The sequence below is a fragment of the Monodon monoceros genome, unplaced genomic scaffold (genome assembly GCF_005190385.1).
Source record: "Monodon monoceros isolate NGI ecotype Baffin Bay Population unplaced genomic scaffold, NGI_Narwhal_1 Super_Scaffold_15, whole genome shotgun sequence".
Classification (NCBI taxonomy): Eukaryota; Metazoa; Chordata; class Mammalia; order Artiodactyla; family Monodontidae; genus Monodon; species Monodon monoceros.
The window spans coordinates 20,559,608-20,583,743 of NW_021703771.1; the positions used below are offsets into that span (position 1 = coordinate 20,559,608).

Here is a 24,136-nt window from a genome sequence, read left to right on the forward strand (position 1 = left end):
CCCTCCCTCTAGCTTATTAGTGCTGGGACCCAGCTTCATGCACCAGCCAGTCCTCACCACCTCTGGGATACCCCAGGCCAGGGACCTGGTCCCACCTACCAGTGGGCTGACACTAGCCCAGGGACCCCCAAGCTGCCAGAGGTGGTCATAGGACCCTCTTTACCCAGTGGGGTGGACACCAGCCCTGCGACTCCCTAGGCCCTGCAGCAAGAGACACAGCTTCGCCCACTAGTGGGTCAGCATTACACTCTGGACCCACTGGGACACATCCCCACCCAACAGAACGCTGACATCACCTCCAGGATAGCTTGGGCACCTCAGCCAGCCATGTCAGGATATGACCACACTCACCAGTGGGCCATCACCAGCCCTGTCAAGAATCGACCCTGCCCACCAGGAGGCCACCACCAGCCCCGGGACCACCCAACACCAATGGCCCTATCCGTCAGCAAGCTAACACTAGCTCTGGGACTCTGAGCCCTGCAGCCAGCCACCCCAGGACTTAGCTCCCCACCAGAGGGCCAGCATTAGCCCCAGGACCCCTGCAGCTCTGTAGCCAGTCGCCTTCTGACCCAGCCCTGCCCCACCTGCTGGCCTGCACCAGGCCCTGGACTCCCCTGGCAACACAGCCAGCCACACCAGGACCCAGCCCTCCTGACCAACCTGTCAGCACCAATAATTGTACGCATCAGGCCAAGCAGCCAGCTGGGCAGGGACATAGCCCCACCAGCTGCCCTGGGACTTGGCCCTGCCTACCAGTGAGCAGGCACTAGCCCTGGAACCTACTGGGCCTTGGCCCAGCCCTAGTGGGCTGACACCAACACTGGGACCACTAGGGCCTTGCAGCTACAGATGCCAGGACCTGGCTCTGCCCACCAATGGGTCAGCACTAGCCCTAGGACCCACTGGGGCTCTATAGCCAGTTGCCTGGTGACCAGGCCCCAGCCATCTATTGGCTGGCACCAGGACCTGGACTCCCCTGGCCATGAGCTCCACTGCACCAGGGTCTGGCCCCACCTACCAGTGACTGGCAGCCTTCACACAAGGCAGGGCCTGGCAACCCACTGTCCTACCCACAAAAGAGCCAGGCCTACTTGCATGCCCACAGTAGTCAGCCTGCCACAACAGAGAGACCCAAAAAGCCCACATAGGGGACACCTCTAAAGCATATGACTCTAGTGACCAGAGGGGAGCGTGCTGCTAGGACCCATATGAAGTTTTCTACATAGGATCACTTGTCTAGAATAGGAAATGTAACCAACCTACCAAATATATAGAAATAAAAACAGAATTAGACAAAATGAGGTCTCAGAGAAATACATTCCAAATGAAGGAACAAGATAAAACCCCAGAAGAAGAACTGGGTGAAGTGGAGATAAGCAATCTACCCAATAAAGAGTTTAAGGTAATGATCACAAAGATGCTTGGGAAAATGGATGAACAGAGGGAGAAGTTTTAAACAAATAGAAAATATAAAGTAGAATCAAACAGAGCTAAAGCATACAACAACTGAAATAAAAATACACTACAAGAAATTAATAGTAGGCTAGATGATACAGAGGATGGATCAGTGAATTGGAAGAGCAGTGGAAATTACTACTCTGTGGGCTGAAAAGAAGGGAGTGGATGATATATTTACAGCAACAAAAGGGGAAAAAAAAACCCTACAACCAAGAATACTGTATCTAACAATGCTTTCATTTAGATTTGAAGGAGAGATCAAAAGTTTTACAGACAAGCAAAAGCTAAGAGTTCAGCACCATGAAACCAGCTTTAAAAGAAATGTTAATGGGATGGAAGAATATTGTTAAAATGACCATACTACCCAAGGCAATCTACAGATTCAATGCAATCCTTATCAAAATATCAATGGCCTTTTCCATAGAAAAAGAATAATTCCAAAACTTGTATGGAAACACAAAAGACCCAGAATAGCCAAAATAATCTTAAGAACAACAAGCTGAAGTATAACACTCCCTGATTTCAAACTATGCTACAAATCTACAGTAATCAAAACAGTATAGTACTGGCACAAAAACAGACATATAGGGACTCCCCTGGTGGCGCAGTGGTTAAGAATCTGCCTGCCAACGCAGGGGACACAGGTTCGAGCCCTGCTCCGGGAAGATCCACATGCTACAGAGCAACTAAGCCCGTGCACCACAACTACTGAGCCTGTGCTCTAGAGCCCGCGAGCCACAACTACTGAAGCCCATGTGCCTAGAGCCCATGCTCCGCAACAAGAGAAGCCACCGCAATGAGAAGCCCTGGCACTGCAACGAAGAGTAGCCCCCGCTCACCGCAACCAGAGAAAGCCCGCGCGCAGCAACAAAGACCCAACACAGCCAAAAATAAATAAATAAAAAACAAACAAAAAAACAGACATATAGATCAATGGAACAGAATAGAGAGCCCAGAAATAAACCAACATTTATATGGGCAACTCATCTACAACAAAGGAGGAAGAATATACACCCGAGAAAAGACAGCCTCTTCAATAAATGGTGCTGGGAAACTGGACATTTACATGCAAAAGAATCAAAATGGACTACTCTCTCACACCATGCACAAAAAAGAAATTCAAAATGGATTAAACACTTAAATGTTAAGACCTGAAACAATAAAACTTGTAGAGGAAAACATAGGCAGCACATTTTTTTTTTTTTTTGCAGTACGCGGGCCGCTCACTGTTGGGGCCTCTCCCGCTGCGGAGCACAGCCTCCGGACGCGCAGGCTCAGCGGCCATGGCTCACGGGCCCAGCCGCTCCGCGGCATGTGGGATCCTCCCGGACCGGGGCACAAACCTGTGTCCCCTGCATTGGCAGGCGGACTCTCAGCCACTGCGCCACCAGGGAAGCCCAGGCAGTACATTCTTTGACACTGGTCTTAATAATATTTTTTTTTGCGTATGTCTCCTCAGGCAAGGGAAGCAAAGCAAAAATAAACCAATGGGACCTAATCAATCTAAAAAGCTATTGCACAGCAAAGGAAACTATCACCAAAATGCAAATCACCTACTGAATGGGAGAAGATATTTGCAAACAATATATCCAACAAGGGGTCAATATCCAAAATATACAAAGAACTCATACAACTCAATATCAAATAAACAAAAAACCCAATTAAAAAACGGGCAGGGTTCCAGGATTGACATTTTTCCAAAGAAGACATACAGATGGCCAACAGGCACATGAGAAGTTGCTCAACATCACTAACCCTCAAGCAAATGCAGATCAAAATCACAATGAGGTATCATTCCTACCTGTCAGAATTGCTATTATCAAAAAGACAACAAATAATAAGTGTTGGGAGGGATGTGGAGAAAACGGAACCCTCATGCACTGTTGTTGGGAATGTAAATTGGTGCTGCTACTATGTAAAATAGTATGGAGATTCCTCAAAAAATTAAAACTAAGCTACCATACAGTCTATGAATTCCAAGTCTGGGTATTTATCCAAAGAAAATGAAAACACTAATTTGAAAAGATACGTATACCCCTATGTTCACTGCAGCATTATTTACTATAGCCAAGATATGGAAGGAACTTCAGTGCCCATCAATACATGAGCAAATAAAGAAGATGTGGTATGTGTGTGTGTGCACACACACACACACACCACACTGGAATATTATTCAGCCATAAAAAGAATGCAGTCTTGCCATTTGCAGCAACATGGATGGACCTAGATGGTATTCTACTAAGTGAAATAAGTCAGACAGAGAAAGACAAATACTATATGATTTCACTTAATTGCAGACTCTAAAAAACAAAACAGATGAACAAACATAACCAAACAGAATCATAGATACAGAGAACAAACAGGTGGTTGCCAGAGGGTAAGGGTGTAGGGGGAAGAGAGAATGAGGAAGATTAAAAGGTACAAACTTTCAGTTACAAAATAAATGAGTCACAGGTATGAAATGTGCAGTGTGGGGAATACAGTCAATAATTATGCAATGCCCTTGCATGGTGACCAATGACAACTAGACTTAACGTGATCATTTTGAAATGTACAGAAATCACTATGTTGTAGAATATGAACAGTGTTGTAGGTCAATTATACTTCAGAAACAAACAAGCAAACAAACTAACAGACTCCTAGAAAAAGAGATCAGATTTGTGGCTACCACAGGTGGGGGTTAGGGGGAGGGGGAATTAGATGAAGGTAGTCAAAAGGTACAGACTTCCAGTTATAAGATAAATAAGTACTAGGGATATAATGTACAACATGACAAAGGTAATTAACACTTGTATGTTAAGAAAGTAAATCCTGAGAGTTTTTATCACAAGGAAAAAATTTTTTTTCTCTATTTCTTTAATGTTGTCTATAGGAGATGATGGATGTTCACTAAACTTACTGTGGTCATCATCCCATGACAATATGTATGCCAAATCACGATGCTGCACACCTTAAACTCATACAGTGCTGTATGTCAATTATATCTCAATAAAACTGGCGGCGGAGGGGGGGGGGGGAGATTCTCCTGCGCCTTAATCCATTATCCAGCAGCCTAGTGTGGATTACACTTATCAACCCGAACTCATCTACCGACATTTGAGGTGTAACCGAAGACCCAAATTCAACTATTAATCAGTGTCTGTGTGCTCTTGGGCTTGTTGCTTAATTTCTTTTGTAGCACAGTAAAATGGTGATGATAATGGAACCTACTTAAGTTCTGGTAAAATAATCCTAGTTCTGATGTTAAATAAAAATGTTAATACAGTACCAAGCCATAGGGAATTATTCTGTCTGTAGTTCTTCACTTATGGATTGGTTGGCAAACCATTCTGTTTCTTTTCTAAGACTATTCTCTAATGATTACATAACAATTCAATTTTCTAAAGATTAACTTTAATTGTGGAAACTCATATAAGGTTTGAATATATTTATTCTTACCAAAGAACTCTGATAATTTAGTCAAGTATTTGTGGGAAACTGAAGACATTAGTCTAACAAAATGGGAATAACACAAAGATTAAAAAAATAAAAACCATGTAATGTTAAAATAAGAGCTATAACAGCAATATTAATTGAAAATAAAGATTTGAATGTACCAAAGACTAAATAATGATTTGACATATAGCTAAGATGCTTTCTTTTTTTTAAATTGAAGTACAGTTGATTTACAATGTTGTGTTAATTTCTGCTGTACAGCAAAGTGATTTAGTTACACATACATACATATATACATATATTCTTTCTGATATTCTTTTCCACTATGGTTTATCTCAGGATATTGAATATACTTCCCTGGGTGGGATACTTTATAAAAGGTTTAATATGACCATAAACCTACAGAATGGCTCTCAAACATCCAGGAAAACCCAAACAGGTCACACGATTTTCTATAGATGGTTTAAAAAGTTAATAGGGGGGGACGGCTTGAAGATGGCGGAAGAGTAAGACGCGGAGATCGCCTTCCTCCCCACAGATACACCAGAAATACATCTACACGTGGAACAACTCCTACAGAACACCTACTGAAGGCTGGCATTAGATCTCAGACCTCCCAAAAGGCAAGAAACTCCCCACATACCTGGGTAGGGCAAAAGAAAAAAAGAAAAAACAGAGACAAAAGAATAAGGACGGCACCTGCACCAGTGGGAGGGAGCTGTGAAGGAGGAAAAGTTTCCACACACTAGGAAGCCCCTTCGCGGGCGGAGACTGCGCGAGGCGGAGGGGGGAGCTTCGGCACCGCGGAGGAGTGCACAGCGACGGGTGCGGAGGGCAAAGCGGGGAGATTCCCGCACAGAGGATCGGTGCCGACCGGCACTCACCGGCCCGAGAGGCTTGTCTGCTCACCCGCCAGGGCGGGCGGGGCTGCCAGCTGAGGCTCGGGTCTCGGTTTCGGACGCAGCACAGGGAGAGGACTGGGGTTGGTGGCTTGAACATAGCCTGAAGGGATTAGTGCACCACGGCTAGCCGGGAGAGAGTCCGGGGAAAAGTCTGCACCTGCCGAAGAGGAAAGAGACTTTTTCTTCCCTCTTTGTTTCCTGGTGCGCGAGGAGAGGGATTTAAGAGCGCTGCTTAAAGGAACTCCAGAGACGGGCGCGAGCCGTGGCTAAAAGCGCGAACCCCAGAGACGGGTGCGAGCCGCGGCTAAAAGTGCGAACCCCAGAGACGGGCGCGAGCCGCGGCTAAAAGCGCGGACCCCAGAGACGGACGGGAGACACTAAGGCTGCTGCTGCTGCCACCAAGGGGCCTGTGTGCAACCACAGGTCACTCTCCACACCCCTCTTCCGCGGAGCCTGTGCAGCCCGCCACTGCCAGGTTCCCGGGATCCAGGGACAACTTCCCCGGGAGAACGCAGGGCGGGCCTCAGGCTGGAGCAACGGCACACAGGCCTCTGCCGCAACGTCACGCCGCCTCTGACGCCGCAGGCCCGCCCCGCACGCAGTGCCCCTCCCTCCCCCCACCCCCGGCCTGAGTGAGCCGGAGCCCCCGAATCAGCGGCTCCTTTAACCCCGTCCTGTCTGAGCAAAAAACAGATGCCCTCCAGCGACCTACGCGCAGAGGCAGGGCCAAATCCAAATCTGAGCTCCTGTGAGCTGTGAGAACAAAGAAGAGAAAGGGAAATCTCTCCCAGCAGCCTCAGGAGCAGCGGATTAAAGCTCCACAATCAACTTGATATACCCTGCATCTGTGGAATACCTGAATAGACAAGGAATGATCCCAAATTGAAGAGGTGGACTTTAGGAGTGAGATCTATGATTTTTTTCCCCTTTTCCTCTTTTTGTGAATGTGTACTCGTATGCTTCTGTGTGAGATCTTGTCTGTATAATCTTGCTTCCACCATTTGTCCTAGGGCTCTATCCGTCCATGGTTTTTTTTAAAAACTTTTCTTCATAATTAATTTTAATTGTAATAACTTTATTATACTTTACCTTCGTTCTTTCTTTCTTTCTTTCCTTCCTTCCTTCCTTTAGACAACGAATCACCCCAAACTGAGGAGGTGGTCTCTGAGAGCAAGATTTATGATTTTTCCCCCTTTACCACTTTTTGTGAGGGTGTATGTGTATGCTTCTGTGTAAGATTTTCTCTGTATAGCTTTGCTTCCAACATTTGTCCTAAGGTTCTATCCGTCCCTTTTTCTTTTCTAAATATTTTTTAATGCAATAACTATATTATACTTTATTTTTACTGTATCTTCTTTCTGTCTTTTTTCCTTCTTTCCCTCCTTCCTTCCTTCCTTCCTCCCTCCCTCTTTTCTTCTTTGCTTCTTTCTTCCTTCCTTCCTTTCCTCCTTTCTTTCCTCATACTTCTACTAATTCTCTCTACTTTTTCTCCCTTTTATTCTGAGCCGTGTGGATGAAAGGCTCTTGGTGCTCCAGCCAGGAGTCAGGGCTCTGCCTCTGAGGTAGGAGAGCCAACTTCAGGTCACTGGTCAACAAACCTCCCAGCTCCACATAATATTAAATGGCGGAAATCTCCCAGAGACCTCCATCTTAACACGAGCACCCAGCTTCACTCAACGACCAGCAAGCCACAGTGCTGGACAACCTATGCCAAACAACTAGCAAAACAGGAACACAACCCCACCCATTAGCAGAGAGGCGGCCTAAAATCATAATAAGGCCACAGACACCCCAAAACACACCACCAGACGTGAACCTGCCCACTAGAGAGACAAGATCCAGCCTCATCCACCACAACACAGGCACTAGTCCCCTCCACCAGGAAGCCTACACAACCCACTGAAACAACCTTAGCCACTAGAGACAGACATCAAAAACAACGGGAACTACGAACCTGCAGCCTGCAAAAAGGAGACCCCAAACACAGTAAGATAAGCAAAATGAGAAGACAGAAAAACACACAGCAGATGAAGGAGCAAGATAAAAATGCACCAGACCTAACAAATGAAGAGGAAATAAGCAGTCTACCTGAAAAAGAATTCAGAATAATGATAGTAAGGATGATCCGAAATCTTGGAAATAGAATGGACAAAATGCAAGAAACAGTTAACAAGGACCTAGAAGAAATAAAGATGAAACAAGCAATGATGAACAACGCAATAAATGAAATTAAAAATACTCTTGAAGGGATCAATAGCAGAATAACTGAGGCAGAAGAACGGATAAGTGACCTGGAAGATAAAGCAGTGGAAATAACTACTGCAGAGCAGAATAAAGAAAAAAGAATGAAAAGAACTGAGGACAGTCTCAGAAACCTCTGGGACAACATTAAATGCACCAACATTCGAATTACAGGGGTTCCAGAAGAAGAAGAGAAAAAGAAAGGGACTGAGAAAATATTTGAACAGATTATTGTTGAAAACTTCCCTAATATGGGAAAGGAAATAGTTAATCAAGTCCAGGAAGCACAAAGAGTCCCATACAGGATAAATACAAGGAGAAATACGCCAAGACACATATTAATCAAACTGTCAAAAATTAAATACAAAGAAAGCATATTAAAAGCAGCAAGGGAAAAACAACAAATAACACACAAGGGAATCCCCATAAGGTTAACAGCTGATCTCTCAGCAGAAACCTTACAAGCCAGAAGGGAGTGGCAGGACATACTGAAAGTGATGAAGGAGAAAAACCTGCAACCAAGACTACTCTACCCAGCAAGGAACTCATTCAGATTTGATGGAGAAATTAAAACCTTTACAGACAAGCAAAAGCTGAGAGTTCAGCACCACAAAACCAGCTTTACAACAAATGCTAAAGGAACTTCTCTAGGCAACAAACACAAGAGAAGGAAAAGACCTATAATAACGAACCCAAAACAATTTAGAAAATGGGAATAGGAACATACATATCGATAATTACCTTAAATGTAAATGGACTAAATGCTCCCACCAAAAGACACAGATTGGCTGAATGGATACAAAAACAAGAGCCTTATATATGCTGTCTACAAGAGACCCACTTCAGACCTAGAGACACATACAGACTGAAAGTAAGGGGATGGAAAAAGATATTCCATGCAAATGGAAACCAAAAGAAAGCTGGAGTAGCAATTCTCATATCAGACAAAATAGACTTTAAAATAAGGACTATTAAAAGAGACAAAGAAGGACACTACATAATGATCAAGGGATCGATCCAAGAAGAAGATATAACAATTGTAAATATTTATGCACCCAACATAGGAGCACCTCAATACATAAGGCAAATACTAACAGCCATAAAAGGGGAAATCTACAGTAACACATTCATAGTAGGGGACTTTAACACCCCACTTTCACCCATGGACAGATCATCCAAAATGAAAATAAATAAGGAAACACAAGCTTTAAATGATACATTAAACAAGATGGACTTAATTGATATCTATAGGACACTCCATCCAAAAACAACAGAATACACATTTTTCTCAAGTGCTCATGGAACATTCTCCAGGATAGATCATATCTTGGGTCACAAATCTAGCCTTGGTAAATATCGGAAAATTGAAATTGTATCAAGTATCTTTTCTGACCACAACGCCATGAGACTAGATATCAATTACAGGAAAAGATCTGTAAAAAATACAAACACATGGAGGCTAAACAATACACTACTTAATAATGAAGTGATCACTGAAGAAATCAAACAGGAAATTAAAAAATACCTAGAAACAAATGACAGTGGAGACACAACGACCCAAAACCTATGGGATGCAGCAAAAGCAGTTCTAAGGGGGAAGTTTATAGCAATACAAGCCCACCTTAAGAAGCAGGAAACATCTCGAATAAACAACCTAACCTTGTACCTCAAGCAATTAGAGAAAGAAGAACAAAAAAACCCCAAAGCTAGCAGAAGGAAAGAAATCATAAAAATCAGATCAGAAATAAATGAAAAATAAATGAAGGAAATGATAGCAAAGATCAATAAAACTAAAAGCTGGTTCTTTGAGAAGATAAACAAAATAGATAAACCACTAGCCAGACTCATCAAGAAAAAAAGGGAGAAGACGCAAATCAATAGAATTAGAAATGAAAAAGGAGAAGTAACAACTGACACTGCAGAAATAAAAAAAATCATGAGATTACTACAAGCAACTCTATGCCAATAAAATGGACAATCTGGAAGAAATGGACAAATTCTTAGAAATGCACAACATGCCAAGACTGAATCAGGAAGAAATAGAAAATATGAACAGACCAAACACAAGCACTGAAATTGAAACTGTGATTAAAAATCTTCCAACAAACAAAAGCCCAGGACCAGATGGCTTCACAGGTGAATTCTATCAAACGTTTAGAGAAGAGCTAACACCTGTCTTTCTCAAACTCTTCCAAAATATAGCAGAGGGGGGAACACTCCCAAATTCCTTCTACGAGGCCACCATCACCTTGATACCAAAACCAGACAAGGATGTCACAAAGAAAGAAAACTATAGGCCAATATCACTGATGAACATAGATGCAAAAATCCTCAACAAAATACTAGCAAACAGAATCCAACAGCACATTAAAAGGATCATACACCATGATCAAGTGGGGTTTATCCCAGGAATGCAAGGATTCTTCAATATACGCAAATCTATCAATGTGATAAACCATATTAACAAACTGAAAGTTAAAAACCGTATGATAATCTCAGTAGATGCAGAAAAAGCTGTTGGCAAAATTCAACACCCATTTATGATAAAAACCCTGCAGAAAGTAGGCATAGAGGGAACTTTCCTCAACATAATAAAGGCCATATATGACAAGCCCACAGCAAACATCATCCTCAATGGTGAAAAACTGAAAGCATTTCCACTAAGATCAGGAACAAGACAAGGTTGCCCACTCTCACCACTCTTATTCAACATAGTTTTGGAAGTTTTAGCCATAGCAATCAGAGAAGAAAAAGAAATAAAAGGAATCCAAATTGGAAAAGAAGAAGTAAAGCTGTCACTGTTTGCAGATGACATGATACTATACATAGAGAATCCTAAAGATGCTACCAGAAAACTACTAGAGCTAATCAATGAATTTGGTAAAGTAGCAGGTTACAAAATTAATGCACAGAAATCTCTGGCATTCCTATATACTAATGATGAAAAATCTGAAAGTGAAATCAAGAAAACACTCCCATTTACCATTGCAACAAAAAGAACAAAATATCTAGGAATAAACCTACCTAAGGAGACAAAAGACCTGTATGCAGAAAATTATAAGACACTGATGAAAGAAATTAAAGATGATACAAATAGATGGAGAGATATACCACATTCTTGGATGGGAAGAATCAACATTGTGAAAATGACTCTACTACCCAAAGCAATCTACAGATTCAATGCAATCCCTATCAAACTACCACTGGCATTTTTCACAGAACTAGAACAAAAAATTTCGCAATTTGTATGGAAACACAAAAGACCCCGAATAGCCAAAGCAATCTTGAGAAAGAAAAAAGGAGCTGGAGGAATCAGGCTCCCTGACTTCAGACTATACTACAAAGCTACAGTAATCAAGACAGTATGGTACTGGCACAAAAATAGAAAGATAGATCAATGGAACAGGATAGAAAGCCCAGAGATAAACCCACGCACATATGGACACCTTATCTTTGATAAAGGTGGCAGGAATGTACAGTGGAGAAAGGACAGCCTCTTCAATAAATGGTGCTGGGAAAACTGGACAGGTACATGTAAAAGTATGAGATTAGATCACTCCCTAACACCATACACAAAAATAAGCTCAAAATGGATTAAAGACGTAAATGTAAGGCCAGAAACTATCAAACTCTTAGAGGAAGACATAGGCAGAACACTCTATGACATGAATCACAGCAAGATCCTTTCTGACCCACCTCCTAGAGTAATGGAAATAAAAACAAAAATAAACAAATGGGACCTAATGAAACTTAAAAGCTTTTGCACAGCAAAGGAAACCATAAACAAGACCAAAAGACAACCCTCAGAATGGGAGAAAATATTTGCAAATGAAGCAACTGACAAAGGATTAATCTCCAAAATTTACAAGCAGCTCAATAACAAAAAAACAAACAACCCAATCCAAAAATGGGCAGAAGACCTAAATAGACATTTCTCCAAAGAAGATATACAGAATGCCAACAAACACATGAAAGAATGCTCAACATCATTAATCATTAGAGAAATGCAAATCAAAACTACAATGATATATCATCTCACACCAGTCAGAATGGCCATCAACAAAAAATCTAGAAACAATAAATGCTGGAGAGTGTGTGGAGAAAAGGGAACACTCTTGCACTGCTGGTGGGAATGTGAATTGGTTCAGCCACTATGGAGAACAGTATGGAGGTTCCTTAAAAAACTACAAATAGAATTACCATATGACCCAGCAATCCCACTACTGGGCATATACACTGAGAAAACCAAAATTCAAAAAGAGTCATGTACCAAAATGTTCATTGCAGCTCTATTTACTATAGCCCGGAGATGGAAACAACCTAAGTGTCCATCATCGGATGAATGGATAAAGAAGATGTGGCACATATATACAATGGAATATTACTCAGCCTTAAAAAGAAACGAAATCGAGCTATTTGTAATGAGATGGATAGACCTAGAGTCTGTCATACAGAGTGAAGTAAGTCAGAAAGAGAAAGACAAATACCGTATGCTAACACATATATATGGAATTTAAGAAAAAAAAATGTCATGAAGAACCTAGGGGTAAGACAGGAATAAAGACGCAGACCTACTGGAGAACGGACTTGAGGATATGGGGAGGGGGAAGGGTGAGCTTTGACAGGGCGAGAGAGAGTCATGGACATATACACACTAACAAACGTAGTAAGGTAGATAGCTAGTGGGAAGCGGCCGCATGGCACAGGGATATTAGCTCGGTGCTTTGTGACAGCCTGGAGGGGTGGAATAGGGAGAGTGGGAGGGAGGGAGACGCAAGAGGGAAGACATATGGGAACATATGTATATGTATAACTGATTCACTTTGTTATAAAGCAGAAACTAACACACCATTGTAAAGCAATTATACCCCAATAAAGATGTTAAAAAAAAAAAGTTAATAGTACAAAGTATCCAAAATTTTATTTGAGACATAAATAATAAACTAATTCAATTAAAAAATTCTCAATAAAATCAAATATTTTCAAGTAGTTCAGTGGTATACGGACAAATTTTAAAAATCCTCCTTTTAGGCCAATAATAATGATTAACACCAATTTATTAAACTAAGAATATTTAAAAAACAAATTCTGTGCTGGGCTATTTGCTAGTATGAAAGGACCCATAGAGAAGTAAATGCTTCAGGGAGGTGAGGGTAATCAACCAGACTTGATCCCAGTTTTCCCTTTTGGGAGATTTTAATTATACACCCACAAAACACTTCTGCTTTGTCTATTTCGTGAAGTAATTTTTTAAAAATTGAAGTACTGTATAGTTGATTTAGAATATTGTGTTAGTTGCAGGTGTGCAGCAAAGTGATTCAGTTACACACACACAGACACACATGTGTGTATATATATATATATATATATATTCTTTTTCAGATTCTTTTCCACTATAGGTTATTACAAGATATTGAATATAGTTCCCTGTGCTATACAGTAAGTCCTTGTTGTTATCTATTTTATATATGGTAGCGTGTATCTGTTGATCCCAAACTCCTAATTTATCCCTCCCTCCCCTGCTTCCCCTTTGGTAATCATAAGCTTGTTTTCTGTGTCTGTGAGTTTGTCTGTTTTGTAAATAAGTTCATTTGTATCATTTTTTTAGATTCCACATATAAATGATATCATTTGATATTTGCCTTTCTCTGACTTACTTCACTTACTATGGTAATCTCTAGGTCCATCCATGTTGCTGCAAATGGCAATATTTCATTCTTTTTTATGGCCAAGTAATATTCTGTTACGCATGCATGTGCGTGCACACACACACACACACACCATCTTCTTTATCCATTCCTCTGCTGATGGACACTTAGGTTGCCTCCATGTCTTGGCTATTGCAAACAGTGCTGCTATGAACATTGGGGGGCATGTATCTTTTCGAATTAGAGTTTTTGTCTTTTCCGGATATATGCCCAGGAATGGAATTGAGTTTGTTTTTTTTTTTAAAAACAAATCTCCATACTGTTTTCCATAGTGGCTTTACCAATTTACATTCCTACCAACAGTGTAGGAGGGTTCCCTTTTCTCCACATCCTGGAGAGGCAATTCTTGAATTTGAACTATGTAAAAAGTCAGAACTGAAACAATCTAAATGTCCATCAACAGGGCAGCGTTAAGAGTAAGCCATTGTTAAAAAGTGGTATTTTCAAAGAAATGATGCCAAGAGAAAGGGTTCAAAATCATACATACAGTTGTTTTATAGCTATGACTTTAAGGCTGAAAGACATATTCAAAGAGAAAAGAGAAAAGATATACCAAATTGCTAACATCAGTTGTCTTACTGTATGTAGTAAGAGTATTGGGGATTTTTTCTTCTTACTCTGTATTTTCCTGAATTTCCTTAAAGTTATGTTTTGCTTTCATGACAGAAAAACTAATTTAAAAAAATCCCTTTAAAATGACATAACTTCTAGACTATGAAAAGCAGCTGTCAAAATAGTCCACTGTGAAGAAGGAGAGTGGGTACGGGTGCAGACAACACAAAACTGGCCACGTGCTAATGATCGTGAGTGATGGGCACATAGGGGCTCACTAAACTATTCCCTCTACTTTCATATTGTTTATAATTAAAAAAATAAGTTTAAAAAGCAATAGCTACTGGGCTTCCCTGGTGGCACAGTGGTTGAGAGTCCGCCTGCCGATGCAGGGGACATGGGTTCGTGCCCCGGTCCGGGAAGATCCCACATGCCGCGGAGCGGCTAGGCCCGTGAGCCATGGCCGCTGAGCCTGCGCGTCTGGAGCCTGTGCTCCACAACGCGTCTGGAGCCTGTGCTCCACAACAGGAGAGGCCACAACAGTGAGAGGCTCGCGTACCGCAAAGAAAAAAGAAAAAAAAACGCAATAGCTACTTCCCTATTGCTTCTGAGAAGTTGCTGTGGTTTCAGTCTGAAATCCATAGATCTGAGTAGTACTGGCTGGCAACAAAGTTACTAATTCTGTCTACTACAAGCAGTATTAAACAGGAATTTCACCACTGTTGAAAATACAGCTGGGACTTCCCTGGCAGTCCAGTGGCTAAGACTCTGCACGTCCATTGCAGGGGGTGTGGGTTCAATTCCTGGTCAGGGAACTAAGATTCTGCTGTCGGGGACAAAAAACAAACAAAAAATTTCAGCTGACCCTTAAACAACTGGGGGGAGTTAGGGGCACTGACCATCCGAGCAGTTGAAAATTCCAGTGTAATTTTAGTCAGCCTTCCAAATCCACGGTTCTGTATCCACGGTTCAACCAACCATGGATCATGTAGTACCATAGTTCAGGCTAGGTGAAAAAATCCACGTATAACTGGACCCATGCAGTTTAAACCCATGTTGTTCAAGGGAAAACTGTATAACTGAATTAGGAGACATGAGCAAATGGATTCATATCACATTAAATAAACCAAATTAACAAAAATAAAATTTCTTAATTCTCCTGGCATGTTATAGCGTTTTAGAATCAAGTTAGAAATATAGAACAGTTAGCCTTTTGACTTCCCTGGTGGTGCAGTTGGTTAAGAATCCACCTGCCAATGCAGGGGACATGGGTTCGATCCCTGGCCAGGGAAGATCCCACGTGCCATGGAGCAACTAAGCCCTGGCACCACAACTACTGAGCCTGGGCTCTAGAGCCCGTGAGCCACGACTACTGAAGCTCACATGCCTAAAGCCTGTTCTCTGCAACAAGAGAAGCCACTGCAATGAGAAGTCTGCACACAGCAACGAAGAGTAGCCCCCGCTCACCGCAAGTAGAGAAAGCCTGCATGCAGCAATGAAGACCCAACACAGCCAAAAAAAAACCCAAAAAACAAGAACAGTTAGGCTTTGTTTTAGTACCCTAAAGAATAACTGGGTTTATGAAGGCAAAGCTAGGGTTTTCCTTTGTTGTAAACAAATTTAATATGCAGAATTTTAGACTGGTAGCCTAGAAAAATTGAGGTCCTCCCCAATATTTATTTTCTATAAACCAAAGTCCTGGTATTTCAGATTGTTAAAGTAGAGCTACCCAAAGGAACTGCAAGCAGGTAAAGAAAATCTTATTCAAAAGAGGGGCCAAGACAGCAGGCACATGGAAAGATGCTCAGCATCACTAATTATTAGGAAAACGAAAATCAAACCAATAATGAGATATCCCCTCACATCAGAATAGGTACTGTCAAAAAGGTGAGAAATAAGCGTTGGCAAGGATGTGGAGAAAAGGGAACCCTCATACACTGTTGGTGGGAATGTAAATTGGTGCAGCCACTATGGAGATTCCGCAAAAAGTTAATAGAACCACCATATGATAACGCTATCCTACTTCTGGGTATTTATCAAAAGAATATGAAAGCACTAATTTGAAAAGATATAAGCACCCCTATGTTTACTGCAGCATTATTTACAATAGCCAACACATGGAAACAACCTAAGTGTCCATAAATGAATAGATAAAGATGTGGTACATATATACAATGGAATACTACTTAGCCATAAAAAAGAAATAATGTCATTTGCAGCAACATGGACGGACCTAGAGATTATCATACTAAGTGAAAGTAAGTCAGACAGAGAAAGACAGCTATTGTATGATAGTGCTTATATGTGGAATCTAAAAAAAAGGGTACAAATGAACTTATCTACAAAACAGAAATGGAGTTACAGATGTAGAGAACAAACTTATGGTTACCGGGGGTAAGGTGGGGGAGGGATAAGATTGGAATTGACATATACACACTACTATATATAAAATAGGTAACTAATAAGGACCTACTGTATAGCACAGGGAACTCTACGCAATACTCTGTAATGGCCTATATGGGAAAAGAATCTAAAAAAGAGGGGATATATGTTTATGTATAACAGATTTACTTTGCTGTACATCTGAAACTAACACAACACTGTAAATCAACTGTACTCCAATAAAAAATTTTTAAAATGGAGATGTGGTATATATATAAACAATGGAATACTACTCAGCCATAGAAAAAGATGAGATCTTGCCATCTGGGACAATGTGGATGGACCTCGAGGGTATTACACTAAATGAAATAAGTCAGACAAAGAAAGACAAATACTGTATGATTTCACTCATATGTGGAGTATAAGAAATAAAAACAAAGTAAGTGAACAAACCAAACATGCAGCTACAGAGAGAGAGTGGTGGTTACCAGAGGGGAAGGGGTGGTGGGGCAGGGGGGAGGGTGAAATGGGTGAAGGGGATCAACTGTATGATGACACATGGAAACTGAAGTTTTGGCGATGAGCACGCTATACTGTTTAGAGAATGCTGTGCACATGAAATTTATATAATGTTATAAGCCAATGTTACTTCAATTAAGAAAAAAGACAAAAAGATGGGCCAATACGGTTCAGCTTATTAAAGGTCTTTGAAACATAAAATAAAAACTGAGACATTCCCATTATTATGCAAAATGTCCTTTACAGATTTTATGAAATAGGTAACTGGTTTGCAACATTACATCAATTTACATATAATTATATGGCCCATCTTTTGGTCAGTGGTTGCCTCTGTTCTTGGAACTCAGTATAGATGAAGTTGTAGCAGGTCATTTTAAAGATGCTCTCTTTTACAAGGCCATACATAGCCTTTCTCTTCTCCACTCATCTCTTTGTCCTATTCTGGGAAAAAGAACATTCATTCTACTCAATCTTAAAATCCTGACAAAGTTAAGGGGACAAAATATAAGGACATAATGGTATCATTATATCATAATGGAACAATGATAATTTAAGCTTAGGGCTTAAATGCCTACTATGTAGCTAATTTCTTGTCATTATTAATTAACTGAGAGGGTATTTTATCCAAGTTTTGAAGTTTTCTAGCCAACTCGTAAACAGGTATCAATAAGAATGACCAAACAAAAGAGATATCTCTCTGAATCCAAGAAGCAACTATAGGTTGTATGTAGTCCTAACCAGTAATTCTCTTATCACTGGGGGGGCCTCGAATGGAAACAAGCAAAAAAACCAAAACCTGCAAAAAAATATCTAGCAGGTAAATACGGCACAATAGTATTCAAGTATTAGATAGGTGTAAAATCTCTAAGATCCCTTTAAAAACTGATTTTCTAACTACAATCTAACTACAACCTTAGTTCTTTTATTTGCTGTTACAGAATTAAATTCGAACCTCATTCCAAATTTTTCTTAAAGACTGCCATAATTATAGTTATTAGAATAAACATCAAAACATGAGAATACTAATATAATCTGCCATGTCAGTATGTAAAATACAGATTTTAATTTTATTATTTAAATCCATGGGAATAATAGGTTAAATCATATATTAAGGTTAATTTCAAGGACTATTTTGTAAATTGAAGAGTAACTTTTTTCGTATATTGACAAAGCCAGCCACATTCTAGATCATTACGAATATATTATACTTAACTCTTTTCTGGAAATTGGAACTGCAGATATTGACTTGATCAAGTATTCTGGAGGAAGATCCAACACTCTTGAAAGCTAAAAATCAAAAAGAACAAACAGCACAAGATTGTTAATATATTTGTTCCAGATTCAATAGAATGCTACTCAACAATTGAAAAAAAATATTGAGACACAACACAAATGAGCTACAAATGCACTATGCAATGTGATAAAAGCCAGACTCAAAAGGCTATATAATGTATGATTCAGTTTATTTGACATTCTGGAAAACCCAAAACTGTAAGGATAAAGATTAGATCAGTGGTTGCCAGGGGTTGAAGATGAGAAAAGGGTTTGACCATAAATTGGCAAATAGAACTGTTTACCAAAAAGGATGAATTTTATATTTATAAATTTTAAAAACTTTTTATTTATTTATTTTTTACAAAAAGAGAAGGGATGAGCTGCTGGGACCAAAGATAATTTTCTTTTTAATTCATTCATAAAATCTTTTTGTGTTAGGCACTGTTTTAGGAGTTGGGGATACAGCAGTGAATAAAAGAAAAAAAAAATCTCATGCTATTTAAATAAACAAGCAAACAAATACATAATGGGGGGAAAATCTGACCCCCAGCCTCTATCAAAAGTTTATTCATTTGTTTATTTATTTATTTATGGCTGCGTTGGGTCTTCGTTGCTGTGCGCAGGCTTTCTCTAGTTGCAGTGACCAGGGGCTACTCCTTGGTGCGCGGGCTTCTCATTGAGGTGACTTCTCTTTGTTGCGGAGCATGGGCTCTAGGCACGCGGGCTTCAGCAGTTGTGGCATGCGGGCTCAGTAGTTGTGGCTCGCAGACTCTAGAGCCCAGGCTCAGTAGTTGTGACTCTCAGGCTTAGTTTCTCCGCGGCATGTGGGATCTTCCCGGACCAGGGCTCGAACCCGTGTCCCCTGCATTGGCAGGTGGATTTTTAACCACTGCACCACCAGGGAAGTCCCTACTCGTATTTTTGAAAAGCTCACTGAATGACTGTAATGCACAGTCATAGTTGTGAACTACTGCCTTCATCAGGAACTCAAATTATGCCTGATTTTTCTTTGAAACAATCCTATGACTTTCATACTATTATAGCCTTCATTTCATGAATGATGAAACTGAAGTACAGAGAATTTATGTAACTTGCTTAGGTGGAAAAGCTGGGATGTAAACACAAGCTATCTATAACCAGAACCTACCTTCAACCCCTATGTCATATCGATACCCTTTCAACAAAAAATGCATGAAAACGAAACAGTGAAGATAGCAGTACAGCCATAATGAATTTAAAACTGTCTTCATCTTTCTTGCCCACTTCCTCAATCCTTACGCAGCCTCTGCAATGGACAAGTCATGGCTGGTGAGAGAGAAGGGAAAGGGAGTAATGGGGTAAATAGGAAAAGTAAAGAATGTAAGAAGAAGCAATCTTAATCTTCCTCAGAGGGGTTAGTGTTCAGAAGGGAAGGAATAAAACTAAAGTCACTATCTCCATTATTAGTAATAATATTTACCCTATTATCAAAAGAAATCGTTTGCTGAATTTCATTAACGTAAAAAAAAGGTCAAAACTTGCAGACCAGGAGCTGTCATTTACCTTTAAGATACTCTGTATATTTCTGCTGATCAAGTGTATGTTGATTTTTTAAATCTCAGAGTACAGTCTTTATTTTTAAATTCTAGCCTTTAGGAACTGAATTACTGTATCCTTTACAAAAAAAGGCTTTTTTTCCTTAAGATACTTTCCCAGAAGTGGATAAATACTTCCAAAGCACTTACAGAATAAAGGCTGTAACTGTTCATGTTTATATTACAAAATGTTCCTGCCAAAACAGATACATCAGTAATAAAGATTCTATTATAATTTCTCTTAAAAAAAATTCAAATTCCAGTTCCACTTTTACTGTCTATGAGCCCTTGGGAAAGTCATTTTACATCAACAAGTTTTCACATTTGAAAAATGGGGATAATAAATCTATTAATAATAAACTAGGGCTCTTGTGAGGACTAACAAAATTGTGTCACATAATAAGCATGTAATAAATATTATTTCCTTCTTCCTTTAAAAGGTTTTATTTTGGGAGACTTCCCTGGCGGTCCAGTGGTTAAGACTCTGCATTTCCATTGCAGGGGGAACGGGTTCAATCCCTAGTCAGGGAAATAAGATCCCGCATTTTGGACATAATGTCTTTCAAACTTACCCATAACCTTCTCCTATAAGACCTTCTGCCTATCTTAGATATAACTAAACTCTACTGGAAAAAAAAAAAAAGGAACGTCATTCGCCATCCAGTTATACATGGATTAAGTCATTAGCCACTGCAGTTTCTGACCGATAATGAACCCTGAGAGGAGTTCAGGGCAAAAAACAGGATGAGGCACACTGTACTGTGGAAAAACAGGCCCCTTAGATAGTTCTATGTATATCTCAGGAAGAATTTTAATAACCAGATTCTTGCATCTTCCCATATCTAGAAAAGCACCAAAATCATTAACAGAGATATCTGTTCCTTGTGACTAGCTGTCATCTTTTACTGAGATGTAAGCCTGACTGCACATATTCCCCACCCAACAATCATGATTAAACTGGCTTCTCCCCCTACCTCTTCGGAGTTTACTCAGAGCTACTGAGTGGCTGTCTCCCAGGATATAGTCATCAGTAAGGTCCCTGAATAAAGCTGAAACTGACAACTCACACCTCTTACATTGTGCATTTTTTCCAACAAAGGCCAATTTTTTAATCTTTATCTCACAAATAAGTTGTGAACTTTGGAATGTAAAAATATTACCTAGGACCAACACAAAAAATTCTCTGATACAAACTAAACACTACTTAAAGTTTATTTCTTCTACCATACCTCATTTGCTCCAAAAGAGCTCTGAGGGGGTTTAAACCATAAAAATAAAATGGAGGTATGAAATTGTGCCAGCAAACTCAAGCTAAAGATAATCAGGCTTCTTGGCAACCAAGGTGCAAAGGGAATCTACACAGCACTTTTTACCTCGTAAGAGATAAAGCAAGTCAGTAGGAACAAAGTTTTCCTAGAAGTAAATTCTAAGACCAAGTTATATACACATGAAGATGTGAAGACCAAAATAGAAAATACCTTCAATAGTAATTTTACAAAGGCACAGAAACATTCTTATATGATGTAAATTTAAAAAACCAAGAAGAAAGAGACTGGGGAGAAAGGAGGAATGGGGAGTAACTGTTTAATAAGGACAGTTTCAGTTTGGCAAGATGAAAATATTCTGGAGATGGTTGGTGGTGATGGTTGCATAACAATGTGAATGTACTTAATGCCACTGAACTGTACATTTTAAAATGGTTAAGATGGTAAACTTTATATTAGAGAAACGCAAATCAAAAATAAAATGAGGTATCATCTCACACTGGTCAGAATGGCTATCATTAAAAACTCTACAAATAAATCCTGGAGAGGATGTGAAGAAAAGGGAAGCTTCCTACACTGTTGGTGGGAATGTAAGTTGGTACAGCCACTATGAAGAACAGTGTGGGGCTTCCCTGGTGGCGCAGTGGTTGGGAGTCCGCCTGCTGATGCAGGGGACACGGGTTCGTGCCCCGGTCCGGGAAGATCCCACATGCCGCGGAGCGGCTGGGCCCATGAGCCATGGCCGCTGAGCCTGCGCGTCCGGAGCCTGTGCTCTGCAACGGGAGAGGCCACAACACTGAGAGGCCTGCGTACCTCAAAAAAAAAAAAAAAAAAAAAGAAAAGAACAGTGTGGAGGTTCCTCAGAAAACTAAAAATAGAACTACCATATGATCCAGCAATCCCCCTCCTGGGCATAGATCCGGAAAAGATGAAAACCCTAATTTGAAAAGATACATTCATCCCAATGTTCACTGCAGCACTAATCACAGTAGCCAAGACATGGAAGCAACCTAAATGTCCATCGACAGATCAACAGACAAAGAAGATGTTACATATATTCAAGGGGATACCATTCAGGCATTAAAAAGAACGAAATAATGCCATTTGCAGCAACATGGATGCAACTAGAGATTATCATACTAAGTGAGTAAGTCAGAAAGAGAAAGACAAATACCATATGATATCACTTATATGTGGAATCTAAAAACATGACAAAAATGAACCTATCTACAAAACAGAAACAGACTCACACACATAGAGAACAGAGTTGTGGTTGCCAAGGGGGAGAGGTTTGGGGAGGGATGGAGTGGGAGGCTGGGGTTAGCAGATGTAAGCTATTATATATGGAATGGATAAACAAGGTCCTACTGTACAGCACAGGGAACTATATTCAGTATCCTGTGACAAACCATAATGGAAAATATAGAAAAAGTATATATATGTATAAATGAATCACTCTGCTGTATAGCAGAAATTAACAGATCATAAATCAACTATACTTCAATAAGACAACAAACCATAAAAAAAGATGTTAAGTTTTATGTTATGTGTATTTTCCCACAATTAAAAACAAAACCCAAAAAGACTTTGGGATTAAGTAGTAGAAAGAAGTCTTCTTTACATAATCTCTCATTTCCTACCCATTATCAAATTAAAATGAAAAGGAAGGAAGAACGGAGAGGAGAAAGAAAGGAAGGTAGGTCACAGGCTGGTTGGTTCTCCAGCAAAAAATACACATGATAGGCATAGCCCAAAGATATAAACTTCAAAAGTGGTAACCAAGCAAAGATACACCAGACTCTGAGAAGAAATGGGGCAGCCCTGTTTGGCAAGGCTCCTAAGCTGAATTAACTATTCTCATTAATACCCAAATCTGGAGAGAAAACACTGAATGAATTCCATTATTTTTTTCATCTATGACTGAGAGATGCTACAGAACTGCAGGCAAGAATGAGGAAAAGAGAAGTATCTCCAGCACAAGTGAAGCTTCTAGGGCAGAATCTGAGGGCCTCCCCAATGGAAACACAACACATTCCCCAATTACAGGGAGTAAATCCTGATATTGTGCTGCATGGGCAGGAAGAATCAGAGGAGGAACTTTTATAGGAAGATGGGAAAATATCAGAACTAGCCAGCAAAAATATGCCAAGTCAGAACTCAGGAGTAACGTGTACAGGTCACCACGACCTCCTGGAGAGACAAAAGAGGAGTGGAAAGCTGCAGAGTTTATATTTTTGTAATCACAAAAGTGAGGTGAGCCAAGAACAATTCTGAAATGGAGAGTGAAGAAGTCCCCCACACAATGCGGAAGCAAATATAAAGTCTGGGCAGAGCTGTCAAGCACTGGTAAGTGAAAAAGAACAGGCATCAAAAACAGACAAACAAACTGAAAGAGACAGAGATACGGAGAGGGAGGGGCAGGGACTGAAAGAAAAAGAATGAAAGGAATGTGGCATACAGGACATCAAAGAACTCTAGAAGAAAAATATAACGATACATTCTTCATAAGGGCTTCCAGATTTGTGAATAAGCAAGAACTGAAAGATGGAAAAACAACAGAGATAAAAAAGGAGTCTAAAGATTAAATAAATCGATGATCAAACATTTATTATAGAACTATTAATTAGGAAACACAAAGGAAGAGTGTACTCAGAATTGAAAATAAAAGTATAACACATAAGGGCTAAGATAATCAGATAATACAGATTTTGAAAAACATAGGGTCTTCCCTGGTGGCGTAGTGGTTGAGAGTCCGCCTGCCGATGCAGGGGACACGGGTTTGTGCCCGGGTCCGGGAAGATCCCACCTGCCGCGAAGCGGCT

General features: G+C 40.3%; 1 protein-coding gene across 7 annotated transcripts in view; it reads right to left on the bottom strand.

The window, feature by feature from the left end:
• Positions 1-24,136, bottom strand: part of RARS2 (arginyl-tRNA synthetase 2, mitochondrial) — a 118,918-nt gene that overhangs the window by 78,397 nt on the left and 16,385 nt on the right. For all 7 annotated transcript variants that reach the window (XR_003793642.1, XR_003793641.1, XR_003793643.1 and 4 more), the window contains exon 2: positions 18,414-18,487. Coding sequence is in view for 2 of the 7 variants with exons in the window: in XM_029223323.1 (XP_029079156.1) it covers positions 18,414-18,487 (74 nt within the window). In the remaining 5 variants the exon portion in view is untranslated. The remainder of the gene's footprint in view (positions 1-18,413; positions 18,488-24,136) is intronic.